This window comes from Trachypithecus francoisi, unplaced genomic scaffold (genome assembly GCF_009764315.1).
Source record: "Trachypithecus francoisi isolate TF-2019V2 unplaced genomic scaffold, Tfra_2.0 Lachesis_group12, whole genome shotgun sequence".
Classification (NCBI taxonomy): Eukaryota; Metazoa; Chordata; class Mammalia; order Primates; family Cercopithecidae; genus Trachypithecus; species Trachypithecus francoisi.
Genome location: NW_022681457.1, coordinates 16,653,752 through 16,670,334, shown reverse-complemented (window position 1 = coordinate 16,670,334; position 16,583 = coordinate 16,653,752). Strand labels below are relative to the sequence as shown.

General features: G+C 38.2%; 1 protein-coding gene across 4 annotated transcripts in view; it reads left to right on the top strand.

Moving 5' to 3' along the window:
• Positions 1-16,583, top strand: part of USP24 (ubiquitin specific peptidase 24) — a 148,981-nt gene that overhangs the window by 26,037 nt on the left and 106,361 nt on the right. For 3 of the 4 annotated variants that reach the window (XM_033225027.1, XM_033225029.1, XM_033225031.1), the window contains exons 2-3: positions 11,309-11,474; positions 13,266-13,333. In XM_033225027.1, coding sequence (XP_033080918.1) covers positions 11,309-11,474; positions 13,266-13,333 — 234 coding nt within the window. The remainder of the gene's footprint in view (positions 1-11,308; positions 11,475-13,265; positions 13,334-16,583) is intronic. The other variant, XM_033225028.1, reaches the window with a different exon arrangement.

Genomic DNA, 16,583 nt, shown 5'->3' with positions numbered 1-16,583 from the left:
ATTTTGAGAATATTTTCATCACCTCCAAAAGAAACCTCATACTCTCCTTTTCTTTCTCCTGCCGTTCTGTGGCAACCACCAGTCTGCTTTCTGTGTCTATGGATTTGCCTGTTGGGGACATTTCATATAAACAGAATCATACAATGTGTGGCCTTTTGTGTCTGGCTTTTTTCACTTAGTATATTTTTGGAGTTCATTGAGAACTGAACTTCAGAACTCATTTTTGTTGAAATTCATCCAACTCACTGTGTTCATTCAAAGTACTGTAACTTGTCAATATTTTGTTCATTTTTAGAGCTAAAAAATACTTTATTGTATGGGTATAACACATGGACATAAAATGGATTGCTCATTCATTCTTTCTGATGGACATTTGGATAATTTCCAAACCTTTTGGTTGTTAGTAACAGTGCTGCCATGAACAGTCGTGTACACATGTTTCGTGTGGACATGTTTCCGTTTCTCTTATGAATATTTGTAGGAATGGAATTGTTATGTAATGTGGAAACTTACTAACCTTTGAGGAACTGCCAAACTCTCTTGGAAAGTGGTGGCCCTATTTTATAATCAACCAGCAATGTGTGAAGTTTCCAATTTCTTCACATTCTCACCAATACTTGTTATTTCCTATCTTTTTTTTTTTTTTTTTTTGAGATGGAGTTTCGCTCTTCTTGGCCAGGCTGGAGTGCAATGGCACGATCTCAGCTCACCACAACCTCCGCCTCCCAGGTTTAAGCAATCCTCCTGCCTCAATCCTCCTGCCTCAGCCTCCCTAGTGGCTGGGATTACAGGTGCCTGCCATCACACCCAGCTAACTTGTTTATTTTTAGTAGAGACAGGGTTTCACTCTGTTGGCCAGACTGGTCTCGAGCTCCTGACCTCAGGCGAGCCACCCACCTCAGCCTCCCAAAGTGCTGGGATTACAGGTGTGACGCACCATGCTCGGCTTCTTTTCTTTTTAAGTTTTAGCCATCCTAGTATGTGTGAAGTGGTGTTTTGTGATTTTGATTTGCATTTTCCTGAAGAGGCTTAGCATCTTTTTGTGAACCACTTATATATCTTTTTTGGAGAAACATTTATTCAAATCTTTTGCCCATTTTTATTAGGTTATTTGTCTCTTTATTGAGTTGTAAGGGTTTTTTTGTGTGTGTGTGTGTGTTCTAGATGCAAATCTCTTATCAGATCTATGATTTCCAAATGTTGTTTCTCACTCTGTAGATTCTTTTTTCACTTTCTTTTTTTTTTTTTTTTTTTGAGACGGAGTCTTGCTGTGTCGCTCAGGCTGGAGTGCAGTGGCCGGATCTCAGCTCACTGCAAGCTCCGCCTCCCGGGTTTACGCCATTCTCCTGCCTCAGCCTCCCGAGTAGCTGGGACTACAGGCGCCCGCCACCTCGCCCGGCTAGATTTTTGTATTTTTTAGTAGAGACGGGGTTTCACCGTGTTAGCCAGGATGGTCTCGATCTCCTGACCTCGTGATCCGCCCGTCTCAGCCTCCCAAAGTGCTGGGATTACAGGCTTGAGCCACTGCGTCCGGCCGTTTCTTTTTTCACTTTCTTAATGGTGACCTTTGATGCACAAAATTTTTATTTTTGATGAAGTTTTTCTTTGTTGCTTTTGCTTTTCCAAGAAATAATTACCTAATCCAAGGTCATGAAGATTTAGTCTTAAGTTACATTGAGTTAGTTTTTGTATGTGGCTTGAGGTGGGGTCGTTTCATTCTTTTGCTTGTGTATATTCAGTTGTCTCAGCACCGTTTGTTGAAAAGACTGTCCTTTCTCCATTGGATTACTTTTGTGCCTTTGTCAAAGATTAAGTTGTCTCGTGACTCTTGTTGAAAAATTAATTGACCATAAATATCAGGTTTTATTTATGAAATCTCAATTATATTCCATTGATTCATTATGCCGGTACCAGATTGTCCTGATTATTATAGCATTGTAGTAAGTTTTGAAAATGGGAAATGTGAATTCTTGAACTTTGTTGTTTTGACTATTCAGGGTTCCTTGTAAATTTTAAACTTTGTCGTTCTTTGCAAAGAAACTAGCTGGAATTTTGATGCAGATTGTGTTCAATTTGTAGACCAATTTGGGGAATATTGGTATCTTAACAGTTTTAAGTTCCAATCTATGAACATAGGATGTCTTTTTGTTTATTTAGTTCTTTTAATTTCTTTCAATGATGCTTTGTAGTTTTCAGTGTACAAATCTTGTACTTCCTATTTTATTTTTTTATGTTACTGTAAATGAAATCATTTTCTTCATTTTAGGATTACCCAGTGTTAGTGTATAGAAATACAGTTGCATTTTGTATATTGATACTGTATTCTGCAACCTTGCTGAACTCATTTATTAATTCTGGTATTTGTTTTGGTGAATTCTTTAGGATTTTCTATGTGCAAAATTATGGCATCAGTGAATAGAAGTAGTTTTATTTCATCCTTTTAAATCTGAATGCCTTTTATTTTTTCTTTGCCTAATTGCCTTGACTAGAGTCGAGTGCAATGTTGAATGGAAGCTGTGAGAGCAGACATCTTTGTCTCATTCCTGATCTAGAGAAGAGCACTCAGCGTTTCACAGTTAAATATGATGTTCACTGTAGGTGTTTTTGTAGATGCCTTTAATCATGTTGAGGAAGTTCCCCTTTATTTCTAGTTTATTGAATGTTTTGTCGTTGTTTTAAAATCATGGAATGGTGTTGCATTTTGTGAAGTTTTTTCTTGCTTCACTTGAGATGATCTCATGTGATTTTTAATGTCCTTTATTCTGTTACTATGGTGTTATTATATTGATTGGTTTTTTTTTTTGGGTTTGTTTTTGTATGCTAAACCTACCTTGATTCCTGAGATAAGTGCCACTTGGTCATAGGTTAGGATCTTTTTAATATATGTCTGGATTTGGTTTACTGGTTTATTAAGGATTTTTGTGTCACTGTTCATAGGGATATTGGTTTGGGGTGTGTGTGTGTTTTTGTACATTATTTTAAAGTGTGATAATATATACATAACATAAAATTTACCATTTTACTCATTTTTAAGTGTACAGTTCTGTGGCATTAAGTACATTTAATTAATCTGTCAGTCCCATCCATCTTCAGAACTACTTCATCTTCCCCAGCTGAAACTCTGTACCCATTACATGCTAACTCCCTATTCCCCGCTTTACCCAACCCTTGGCAACCACCATTCTACTTTCTTCGTCTGTGAATTTGACGACTTTAAGTACTTTCATGTAAGTGGAATCATAATATTTGTTTTTTCTGTGATTGGCTTATTTCACTTGGCGTAATATCTTCAAGATCTTTCCATGCTGTAACATGTTATCGGAAATACCTCTTCTTAAAGGCCGGATAATCCATGGTGTATTTATATAATATTTTGTTTATTCATTCGTTGATGGACACTTGGGTTGCTTCCACCTTTTGGCTATTGTGAATAATGCAGTTATGAACATGGGTGTGTACATACCTGCTCAAGCCTCTTCTTTCGGTTTTTTTGTGTGTGTATATCCAGTAGAGTTGCTCAATCACGTGGTAGTTCCGTTTAAGTTTTTGAGAAACCTCCATACTGTTATTCACTGTAGGTGCACAGTTTTATACTCTTATCAGCAATGTACAAAAGTGCCAGTTTCCCCATATCCTTGCCAACATTTTTTTCTATATTTTTGATAATAACCATACTAATAGATGTGAAATTTCCTTGTCCATTTTTAATGTCAGGGTAATACTTGCCTCATAAAATAAGTTGGGAAGTGTTCCTTGCTTTTCTATTTTTTGGAAGACTGAAGGATTGATGCTAGTTCTTTAAATGTTTTGTATAATTCACTAGTGATGTCATCTGGTCCTGGACTTTCCTTTGTGGGAAGTTCTTGATTACAAGTCATTCTTTTCACTTGGTACGGGTCTTCAGATTTTCTGTTTCTTCTTGAGTCAGTTTTGGTGGTTTATGCTTTTCTAGGAAATGTTCATTTCACTTGGGTTATCTAATTTTTTAGCATACATTTGTTAGTAGTATATCTTATCATATTTATTTCTGTAAGGTCAGTGGTAATGTTTTCTTGGCCTGGCGAGGTGGCTCACACCTGTGATCCCAGAACTTTGGAAACCTGAGCTGGGAGGTTCACTTGAGCCCAGGAGTGTGAGAACAGCCTGGACAACATAGTGAGTCCCTATCTCTATAAAAAAAAAAAAAAATCAGAAAAATGAGCCAGGTGTAGTGGGGTGCTTCTGTGGTCCCAGCTACTCAGGAGGCTGAAATGGGAGGTTTGCTTGAGCCTAGAAGGTCGAGGCTGCAGCGAGCCGTGATTGTGCCATTGCACTCCAACCTAGATGACAGAGCAAGACCCTGTCTCAAAAATAAATAAAATAAAAAGTGGTAATGTTTTCTCTTTCATTCTTATTATTAAATTTGAATCTTCTCTCTTTTTGTCAGTCTAGTTGAAGGTTTGTCCCTTTTTTTTTATAAATCTTTTCAAAGAACCAACTTTTGGTTTTGTTTATTATGTATTTTTAAATGTATTTATTTCCACTCTGATCTTTTCTGTTTCCTTCCTTCTGCTTGCTTTGGGTTTAGTTTATTCTTGCTTTTCATGTTTCCTAAGGTGGGAGGTTAGGTTGTTGATTTGAAATCTTTCTTCCTTTGTGATACAGGCATTAACAGTTAAAAATTTCCCTCTAGTGGCCAGACATGATGGCTCACACCTGTAATCTCAGCACTTTAGGAGGCTGACCTGGGAGAGTCGCTTGAGCCTAGGAGTTTGAGATCAGCCTGGGCAACAAAATAAAACCTTATTTCTAAAACAAAACATAGCCGGGCATGGTGGTATGCAGCCATGGTCCCAGCTACTAGGGAGCTGGGAAATGGGAGGATCCCTTGAGCCCTGGAGGTCAGGGCTGCAGTAGGCTATGATTGTGCCACTGCATTCAGGCCTGGGCAACAGAACAAGACCCCATCTCAAAAAAAAAAAAAAAAAATCCCAAAACAAACAAATTTCCCTTTAATCACTGCTTTTGCTGTACCCAAAAGTTTTATATTATATTTTAATTTTCATTCATCTCAAAGTGCATTCTTATTTATCTTGTGATTTCTTCTTTTTGCCATTGGTGATTAAGGAATGTGATGTTTAATTTTCACATAGTTTTGAATTTTCCACATTTCCTTCTGCTGTTGATTTTTAATTCCATTGCAGTCAGACAACATATTTGGTACGATTTCAATTCTTTTAAATTTGTTGAGGCCTGTTTTGCAACCTAACATATGCTCTGTTTTGGAGAATATTTCATGCGCACTTGAGAACAATCTGTATTTTACTGTAATTGGGTGGAGAGTTCTGTAAATGTGTTTTAGGTCTAGTTGGTTTATAGTGTTGTTTGAGTATTCTATTTTCTTGTTGATCTTTTGCCTAATTCTGAGGTGTTGAAGTCTCCAACTATTGTTGGTGTATTTCTCTCTTTAATTCTGTCAATTTTTGCTTCCTGTGTTTTAGATCTCTGTTGTTAGATGCATATGTGTTTATAATTGTTATATCTTCCTGATGGATTAACCTTTTGTCATTACAAAATAGCCTTTCCTGGCCGGGTATGGTGGCTCATGCCTGCAATTCCAGCATTTTGGGAGGCCGAGGGAGGTGGATTGCTTGGGCTCAGGAGTTTGAGACCGGCCTGGACAACATGGCAAAACCCCGTCTCTACAAAAAATACAAAAATTAGCCAGACGTGGTGGTGTGTGCCTATAATCTCAGCCACTTGGGAGGCTGAGTTGAAAGGATCATTTGAGCCTGGGACACAGAGGTTGCAGTGAGCTGAGATTACGTCACTGCACTCCAGCCTAAGTGAGAGAGCCAGACCCTGTCTCAAAACCCCAAAAGAATGGGGAAAAAAACAGCCTTTCTTGTCTCTAGCAACAACTTTTCAGTGTCTTTTTTCCCCCAGTATTATCGTAGTCACCCCAGCTCTCTTTGGTTATTGTTTTTAGGGTATATATTTTTTCATCATTTTATCTTCCTGTTGTATTGACCTTTTTATTATGAAGTGTCTTACTCTCTAGTAATACATTTCTTGCCTTAATGTCTATCCTATCTAATACAGCCACTCCAGCTCCTGTATGTGTGTATGATCTCTTTTTACATTCTTTTATTCCAGTATCTGTATCTTTGTCTAAATTGTGTTTGATGTAAACAGCATATAGTTGTATAATATTTTTTAAAATTCATTCTGCCAACTTCTGCCTTTTGGTTATTGTCCACTTGCATTTAATATAAATACTGGTAAGACAGGATTTACATTTGCCACTTTGTTGTTATTCTTATCTCTTACATCTTTTTGTTCGTCTGATCCTCCATTACTCCTGTGTTTTATATTAAATACATATTTTCTGGTGTATCATTTTAATTCCCTTGTTTCTTTCACTATATATATTTTTATTTTCTTCATGGTTGTCCTGGGGATTACAATTAACATCTCACCTTTACAGAGAAGTAACCTTTACTCATGTTCTTTAAATATTAACATTTTATCGCATTTGTTTTATTTCTCTCTCTATGTATGTATTTAGATATACAGACATATATAATATGCATGTGTGTATAAAATGTGTATTTTGTTGTTCCTGTACTGTTTGAGAATGAATTACATGCCCCTTTACCCTTATACACTTCCTAAAAATGAGGATATTCTCTTAACCTTAGTATATTTACGAAAACCAGGAAATTAACATTGATCCAGTACTAAGTCGTTTGAAGCCAAAAATGTAAAATAAAACACATAATAATTTCTGTTTCAAGATCCAGTCCAGGATACCATGTTGTGTTTGGTTGTTGTATTTGTCTAGTCTCCTTGTCTTTGGTGACTCTGGCATTTTTTTAGGAATAGTGGCTAGACCATTTTTAGACTATTTTTTGGCCAGGCATGGTGGCTCACGCCTGTAATCCCAGCACTTTGGGAGGCCAAGGCGGGTGGATCCCTTGCGGTCAGGAGTTCAAGACTAGCCTGACCAACATGGCGAAACCCTGTCTCTACTAAAAATACAAAAATGAGCTGGGCATAGTGGTGTGCGCTTGTAGTCCCAGCTACTCGGGAGACTGAGGCAGGAGAATCACTTGAACCCAGGAGATGGAGGCTGCAGTGAGCCAAAATGGCGCCACTGCACTCCAGCCTGGGCGACAAAGTGAGACTGTCTCAAAAAAAATAAAAGACTGTTTTTCATTTTGGGTTATCTCATTGTTAGATTCAGGTTATACATTTTTGGTGGGAATATCAAAGACGTAAGAACTGTGCTGTTTACAGTGTGCTATATCAGGAGGCACATACTAAGATTTCCCCCCTTGCTCCCCCTTAGATTTAGTATCTGCTAGGTACATTTGACAGTTTCATATGTGGTTTATTAATTTCTGTAGAAATTAATGATGGATATTCATAGTAATGAAATATACCCACCTCAGAATCAGCCTGAACAGGCTGCCATAACAAAATACCACAGACTGGGTGGGTTAAACTACAGAAAGTTATTTCCTTACAGTTGGGGCTAGAAGTCCAAAATCAAGAAGTCATTAGAGGCTGAGCACAGTGGCTCACGCCTGCAATCCCAGCACTTTAGGAGGCTGAGGTGGGCAGATCACGAGATCAAGAGATCGAGACCATCCTGGCCAACATGGTGAAACCTCGTCTCTACTAAAAATACAAAAATTAGCCGGTCATGGTGGCGCATTCCTGTAGTCCCAGCTACTTGGGAGGCTGAGGCAGGAGAATCGCTTGAACCCGAGAAGCAGAAGTTGCAGTGAGCCGAGATTGCACCACTACACTCCAGCCTGGCAACAGAGCGAGACTCTGTCTCAAAAAAGAATAAAAATAAAAGAGAAATCATTAGAGTTGGTTTCTGGTGAGGATTCTCTTCTGGGCTGCCTTCTTGCTGTGTCCTCAACTGGCCTTTCCTCTCTTCTCTGACAAAGAGGGAGATCTCTGATGTCTCTTCCCCTTCTCATAAAGACACCAGTTTTATTGGATTAGGGCCCTACCCTTATGACCTCATTTAACCTTGTTTATCTCCTTAAAGGTCCTGTCTCCAAATGTAGTCACATTGAGAGTTAGGGCTTCAATTGATGACTTGGATTTGAGGGAGTAGACACAATTCACTCCTTAACACTGATGATGCTAGAGGACTTTTGTTTCTTTCACCAAAGAGGCTCTTAGTTTTTATAGCTACTGGGTACATTTGATGATTTTATATATGATTTGATGTATTAACTCCATAGAAATTAATGATAGATACTCCATAGTAATGACATATATCCACTTCAAAATCAGCCCAGTGAATTTTTTTGTTTTTATATGTCTTAATTCCACTTTAATCGTAAGGTAATAAATCTAAGCAGTTAGCATGTGTGCAATTTTAAAACTGTCCTAAATTTTTTTACTATTTGAGTCCCATCAGGTTCCTTTAAGTAAAATTGGCTTACTTATAGTACTTATGAATTAAATGTATTTCTGTAAAGTGTTACACTTTAAAAACTGAATTTTTCCTGTGCATTGTGATTCTAAGCATACTTAATTCATCACCCCCTCCTTCTACCCTTGCCCAATTTACATTGTTGTCTATGCTTAATTACCTTCCAGTTTTTTGTTTTATTTAGTTACAAACTTTGGTTGTGGGGGTAGAAATGTGTTGGATTTCTTCAGATATCATTGATACGGCATTGAAATTAGTCGTCTTCTGTGTTTTATTATTTCTGCTTTATATTTATGGTCTTTTTCTTCATTGAGATTAAACATTATTTTTTAATGGGATTATTTTATTTTGTAATTATATAGTAAGTTGTGAGGATATGTAGGTTTTCAAAAAAAAAACCAAACAAACTAGTGTAGGTATTAGGCAATTTGGGGTCCAGTTTGCTTTATTACAAATTAGCATGGTGAGAACTGAAGGAACGTCTGGCAGTTACCCTATTAATCATTGAAGCTTTATATGGATTATTTTTACATTTAACAATATTTACTAAATACCTGCTTTATGCTAGGTACCAGCTTCTAGAGATACAAAGGTGGTCAAAAATAGATAGGGTCCATGCCCTTAAGCAGCTTGGTCTAGTGAGGGGCAAACATAAATCACAGCTAAATGTAAAATTACACCTGTGAGTAGTGCTGTGAAGGAGAGGTTGAGGATAATTAGGGTATATAATAACTGGAGGAATTTGTCTATTTTAGAAATTCTGGAAAGGCTTCCCGGAAAGAATTAAAGTTGTGTAGGAGTTAAGTCGGTTAAAGAGAACAGAAAGATGAGCTCAGGAATAGTGGCATAAAGCAACCATTTATTGTTCCCATAGATTATGTGGGGAAGGGATTCAGACAGCAGTTTGTCTCTGCTCCATGATGCCGAGAACCTCAGCTGGGAGACTAAGGCTGGGGATGACTTGATGGCTGGAGGCTGGACTCATCTGAAGGCTCCTTCTCTGGCTTTCAGGGGCTGGTTGTCCGAGGAGACCTCAGTGAGACTGTTGGACAAGACAACCATACGGGCCCTCTGCATTTAGCGTGGGTTCCCCCAGGACATGGTGTCCACATTGTAGGAGGGAGTGTCCCGAGAGAGAGCCAGGAGGAAGCTGTATTGCCTTTCATGACCTAGGCTTAGACGTGTCTCTTTCTGCTGTATTCTATTCACCGAGGCATGCACCCACACGGTTCCACCCTGGTTCAGATCCAGGGGAAGTAAATGCCACTTTATGATGAAGAGAGACAAGGTTCTGGAAGAGTATATAGGACCAGAAATACTGCTGTGTCCTTTTGGGAAAATAGCCCAATACATGGAGCATTATGCCTGACAAGAAGCTAAATCCCAGAGAAATGATCTGGAGTGCAGAAAGCTGGAGAGAGTGAGTTAGGGAATAGACCATTCAAGGCCTTGTAAAATATTTCAAACATGATTTAGGCTTACCTTAAGAACAAAGGGAAGCCATGAAGGTTTTAAGCTTAACGTCAGATTAGTGCTTTATGAAGATCAGTATGAAGAGTAAATGTGTGTATGAGGCAGAGGGAGAACAGTTAGGAAGCTGGTGAAGTAATCTAGGCATAAACCAGGGCTAGGTGGTAACTGTGGAGATGGACAGGAGTAGAGGAATTGGAGAGAAATATATGAGGTCCAATCACCAGGTCCTGGGGATGGGGATGGGAGAACAAAGTGTTAAGAATGATCCCCTGGCTTCTGGCTATGCTGCTAGATGAATCTGGTGCCATTCACTGGGATGAGGAGCACAAGAAGGGGACCAGGATTTACGGGGGAAGGATCATGAATTTGGTTTGGGGCAAACACTGAATTAGAGAAGATGTCAAGTAGGCAGTTGCCTTTGTGGATCTGAAGCTCAGAGGAGAAGTCTAAGCTGGAGATAGAAATGTATGAGTCATCTACAGGTAGGAGGTAATTGAGATTTGGAGTGTGGATATGGTCAACCAGGGTAATCAACAGGAACAAAAGAGAAGAGGGCTTAGCACTGGGGTTTGAGGAACTCAAATATTTGATGATTAGGAAGAGGAAAATGTACCAGAAGAGGAGACAGACTATAACAGCCAGACCCATGGGAGGAGAACAGAGAGTGTGCTGTTCTAGGAGGCAGGGAAGAGAAGCCAGCATTTCAAGAGGAGGGAATGGGCAGAAGGCCAAATACTCCTGAGAGGGAAGGTCAGGACTGAGACATCATTGGATTTAATGAAATAAAGTTCATTGGTGGCCTTAACAGTAGCCATTTTGGAGAATAGGGAATCTGGAATCCAGATTGGGGTGTTATCAGGAATGAGTCCGTGGTGTGGAGATGAAAATGACAAATATAGATGCCTCTTTGAAGAATTTATCCCCTCAGTGAGAAAAGAGAGGTGAGGACAGGAGGGCTGTTGATGAAGGCAAGCATTTGATATTTTATCATGAGAAATGGACAGTTTTTTTTTTTTTTTAAGACAGACAGGGTCTCACTCTGTTGCCCAGGCTGGTCTTGAACTCCTGAGCTCAAGTGATCCTCCTGCCTCGGCCTCCCAAAATGCTAGGGTTACAGGCATGAGCACCGTGTCTGGCCTGGACAGTTCATTTTTAAAGAAAGAGATGAGGTCACCTTCTGAGAGAGCGAGTAGACATGCCAGAATGATAAGAGTTGAGAATATCTCAGATATTCTCAGATATTGGTGAAAGATGTGGTATAAGAAAAAAAGGTGGAATCCACGCTATTGATATTAATAGCTACCATTGATTAAGTATCTGCTCTGTGTTACACAGGAAGTTTTTAGAGTAATCACTAATTAGTTTATTTGCTTTTTTATCATAATCCCTTTTCGTCAGAAGAATGATGAAAATGGAAACTGCTCAGGGGAAGGAATTGAATTCCCTACAACAAATTTATATGAGCTGGAAAGCCGTGTTTTGACTGATCATTGGTCCATCCCTTACAAGCGAGAAGAATCACTAGGCAAATGCCTGTTGGCATCTACCTACCTAGCAAGGCTTGGTAAGTTTTCAGACCTCAGAACACATGAGGACATTTGTTTCATAGAATGCCTGAGTTTAATCTTAGCTTTTGTTGTTGCCTAGCTGTGTGATATTAGACAGATCATTTTTCTCTTAGTCTTCGCTTATCTCCTGCAGGAGGAAAGCTTTGAGCTAAATTGTTTCCTTCTACCTTCGATAGAGTATAAGATTATTTAAAATATAATTGAAAAACTTAATGGAAGTTGAAATTAACTTTTTCCACAGAAGCTTGGAGCACTTTAAGCCTCAATTCAACAGCTTTTTTTCTTTTTTTTTTTTTTTGAGACGGAGTCTCGCTGTGTCACCCAGGCTGGAGTGCAGTGGCACGATCTCGGCTCACTGCAAGCTCCGCCTCCCGGGTTTACGCCATTCTCCTGCCTCAGCCTCCGAGTAGCTGGGACTACAGGCGCCCGCCACCTCGCCCGGCTAGTTTTTGTATTTTTAGTAGAGACGGGGTTTCACCATGTTAGCCAGGATGGTCTCGATCTCCTGACCACCCGCCTCGGCCTCCCAAAGTGCTGGGATTACAGGCTTGAGGCACCGCGCCCGGCCCCTTTGTTTCTTTTAAGAGAAGAAAGTAATCTTTATTTAACACACTTGTGCTTATTAAGTGGCTGACATTGTTTTAAGCTTTATAAATATCAAGCTATTAAAATAATAAAATATGATTAGGTTGGAAGAGTGGGTGTCAATATGAACACCTGTACTAAAAAAGAGAAAATAACTTATTTTTCATATTGAATTCAGTTATGAAATGAATATGGCCACAATATGGTGTATTTCTGACTGGCTTCTCAGCAGTAGCATTTATTGAGTGCCTGTTAGGATCTAGGTACTATGCCAGGCATTGGGTCTGAAGAAAAAGAAAGTATGTTTAGCAGTATTCCCAATGATAAGCAGAATCCATTATTGAGTTTAATAAAGAAATGTACTTTTTCCAAAAGATGATTTTACAGGGAATTCATTCATTCACTTAGCAAGTATTTATCTCTTACTATGTGAATTGTGCCAAACACAAATCTGTGTAACAGAGTTCATTGGTTTGTTTTAGGGAAGAAGAGTGACTTAGGCATTTATTGCAATTATTTGTGTGGTGTGTTTTTTTGTTGTTGTTGGTTTTTTATTTTTGATTTTTGAGACAGGGTTGCTCAGGCTGCAGTGCAATGGCATAGTCATGGCTCACTGCAGCCTCAACCTCCCAGGCTCAAGTGATCCTCCCACCTCAGCCTCCCAAGTAGCTGGGACAACAGGCAAGCACCTCTACGCCCAGCTTTTTATTTTCTGTAGGGATGGGGTTTCACTATGTTGCCCAGGCTGGTCTCAAACCCTTCGGCTCAAGTGATCCTCTTGCCTCAACCTCCCGAAGTTCTGGGATTAGAAAATATTTGTGTTTCTGTAGAACTTTTTAGGAAATACTAATGGCTAGTAAGTAGCTGCTGTTGGTGTTTTATTAGCTATTTAATCAGATCATTGAAGTTACTCTGACATGGAAATATAAGTTCAACCATTTCAGTTCAATTGGTATTTATTTAATCTAATGCTGTGGTTATTTCTCAGCCTTTCCTTCATCAAAGGTATATATTCTACTTTTAATAATTTCTTAAGAATTAAGATTCCTATGACATAGTTCCATGTGTGTGAATTTAGAACAATGTGTATGATTTTTACAAACTACCAAAGAACTAAATAAAGTATATTATTTCATTCATTTTACTAAGGTCTTTCTGAGTCTGACCTAAATAAAGTATATTATTTCATTCATTTTACTAAGGTCTTTCCGAGTCTGATGAGAATTGTAAAAGGTTTATGGATAGATGTATGCCTGAAGCATTTAAAAAGGTAAGAAAAACGTGCTGATGTGATATTTTGTGTGTGTTGGGGAGCGAGGGTGAAGGAAGAGAAACTTTTTGTTTTTAGTTTTTTATGTTTAAGACCAGTTTATGAATCTTGTTCAACTGAGGAATCTTTTAATATGAAAAACGGAGCTCTGAATTTGGGGCTTATAAATGATTTATCTCTTTTATATTGTCTGCATGTATCTTTGGTTAAATATAACTTTTATTAATAATAAATACTTCCTACTATTTAATTGCTAAAGAATAGATTAAGACTTAATTATACTAGGATATTGCACATATTAGTAAACAAAGACTTGTGGCACTTAGAACTAAGACAGTATATACTTATCAAAATATGAGCCGTTTTAAGTGTGTGAGACAGGAGTAGACCATTTAAACTACTGAAAGATTGACTAGGTGTTCTCACTGACAGAATAGTATGCATAAGGCACCATTTCTATTAGAGCCAGAGTGATACGCTTGCTTCCATTCAGGTCACATCTCTTAGAAAGCAATGTTTCTTAACAATAGGAATAGGAGATCACAAGAATTGTGTTTCTAAAAGCAGACTGAATCAGCCTCCCTTTTTAGTAGGTGAGTCTTGAATCCTCATTAGAGCAAGGACTGTGTCTGTTAACATACTGCCATTTCCCCCAGCATATAACTAAGTGCCTAGCTCATAGAAAGAGCTCAGAAAAGTTTCAATGAATGATTCTTTTGCTGGCTTAACTTCTGGATTTTGACGTCCATTTTTGTACAATATGCAAATAAGTCCCCAGAACTACAGATGGGTAATGTTTGTGTTTATCTTAAGACCCAATAAGGCTGGGTACGGTTGCTCACGCCTGTAATCCCAGCACTTTGGGAAGCCGAGGCAGGCAGATCACGAGGTTAGGAGTTCGAGACCAGCCTGGCCAACATAGTGAAACCCCATCTCTACTAAAAATGCAAAAAATTAGCTGGGCATGGTGGGTGGGCACCTATAATCCCGGCTACTCGGGAAGCTGAGGCAGGAGAATCTCTTGAACCCAGGAGGTGGAGGTTGCAGTGAGCTGAGATCACGCCATTGCACTCCAGCCTGCATGACAGTGCGAGACTCTGTCTCAAAAAAAAAGAAGAAGAAAAAAAGACCCAGTAAAACAAACAGTTCATTTGCAAATAGTTACTCCCAGCTGCATTTTGGTAGACAGAACCTCCCTTGATTCAAGCCTTAAAAAATAATAAAATTAATTTTAGAAGCAAAAGTAGCTTCATTTTTTAAAAAATTGGAGAAATCTTTTCAAATTGCCATTTGGGCAAAGATTATATGAAATCAAGATTTACCTTCATTTTAGATTAGGTCATCTATCAGTTTGTAGTTTAAAATAATTTTAAGCTTTTAAGAATTATAGCAACTTTAAAAAAATCCAAAATTGTCTAGTCCAAGTGCTTCACACTATAATCCCAGCACTTTGGGAGGCCAAAAGTGGAGGACATCTTGAGGTCAGGAGTTTAAGACCAGCCTGGGCAACATAGTGAGACTCCCCTGTCTCTACAAAATTAAAAAAAATTAGAAATAGCAAAATTGTTATATTGTAACATATTGAGACACATATCACAGTGGATACATAAACTTGAAAAGTGTATTCAGAGTTGTGGAAAAGGGCTTATTCAAGGTTGAGGATCTCCAGATCCAGAAATCCCTGTATCCAGTCCATTCACCAGCAAGTTGCATATTTGGAATATAATACTCTAACTCTGTACAGAGATACTTCAGAGAACTGTTTCGTCTCATGCCTTCAGCTGTTAGTAGCAGTGTAATAAATGGTCACATGGTTGGTCGTTTTTCTGTAAAACTATGAGTACAAAGGTATCCTGCCGTATGTTATTCAGTTCTGTTAAGGTAAAAATATTAAATTATCTTGCACTTTAGAGCTATTAAAAAGGTTCTCCTCCCCGTCAATTAGGCATACTTTCTTTTATTACATCAGAAGAGCTAGAGTTCTGTGTACCTTTAGGCTTGTCTGCCAGAAAACTCAGTAGGATTTGATATAATTGGTGCTACTTCCCTAGCTGTGTTTCCTGGTTGGGTGACCATCCCTCTCCCCAATTCTCCAGGCTTTTCTCATGAGCTGCCGCACATTTTCTTTTATAAGTGAGGGTATAAATGATAGGTGATTACATGAATAAGGTGACCAAAGGAGCTTTGTTGTCATTTCCACCTCCTTCACCTTTTACCTTCAGGCTAGCCTGGATTTTTTCCTAGTATATTCAGGCAGAGAAGATAATTCAGGTTTGGCCATAGTGCATGGTTATTAGTGTGTGCATCTTCTCCACAAGGTACTGCCTCCCTTTCCCTGTCTCTTCTAGAATGTAGGCAGAATTGCATTTTCAAAGTGAAAAATGAACAAATGGAATGGCGCCAGAGGGATTGCTGCTTAATCCACATACATTTTTATTTTGTAGTCACTTGAAGCTTTTTAGTTGGTAATCTCTGCTTTGTTTTGCTTTATTATTTATTTTTTAACTAGAGGAGGAATATGTAGTCAGGCAAAAAAAATTCTGCAAAAAATAGTAACTCATTGGTTTACATAAAATCAGTCTTATGACTTTTGCTAATTTGAGCAAATAGTGTGGCTAATTAGTATTTAGAAAATCTGGAACTGAGGTTTTTCTCTGCAGCTATTACAGTTTGGGCTCTTCCAGCCTACTCTTTTTAAAGAGATTCTCAGTAAGGCCAAGATGAAATTTTTGTTACATAGTATTTTACCTTTGAAAAATCTTACAAAAACATGAAACCACCATACCAATTTAAGTGAAATCCTTTGCTTTTTCATTTCTTATTCTGGCATTTGTTCTACACTTCCCCAAAGACCAGAAGACTGAGAATTAGGGGCATCCAATTTCTCTACTTTTTAAGGAATCTAAGAAGGTATCTAATTATAAGATTTGTACCATTGTTTTATATTTGATGTTTATGTTTAAGAAGCATAGCTACAAAGTAAACAGTTCAGTGTCTTAAAGCTTAGAGCTATTTTAGATTTGCTTAAACAGTTAAAAAATTAAATATTATTTTGTACATGCCAAAAAGGAAAATGTAAGCCAAATAAACTGTTAAGATATTTCTAAGACTTTTTTTTTCACATTCTGAGCCCTGCTATCATCTAATCAACAGGTAGAAAAAAATTATCCTATTTCTGAGATGTTAAAAAATGTTAAAAGGATATGTATGGTAGAATCCATGCAATACAGCATTCATTTCTTAGGTTCCA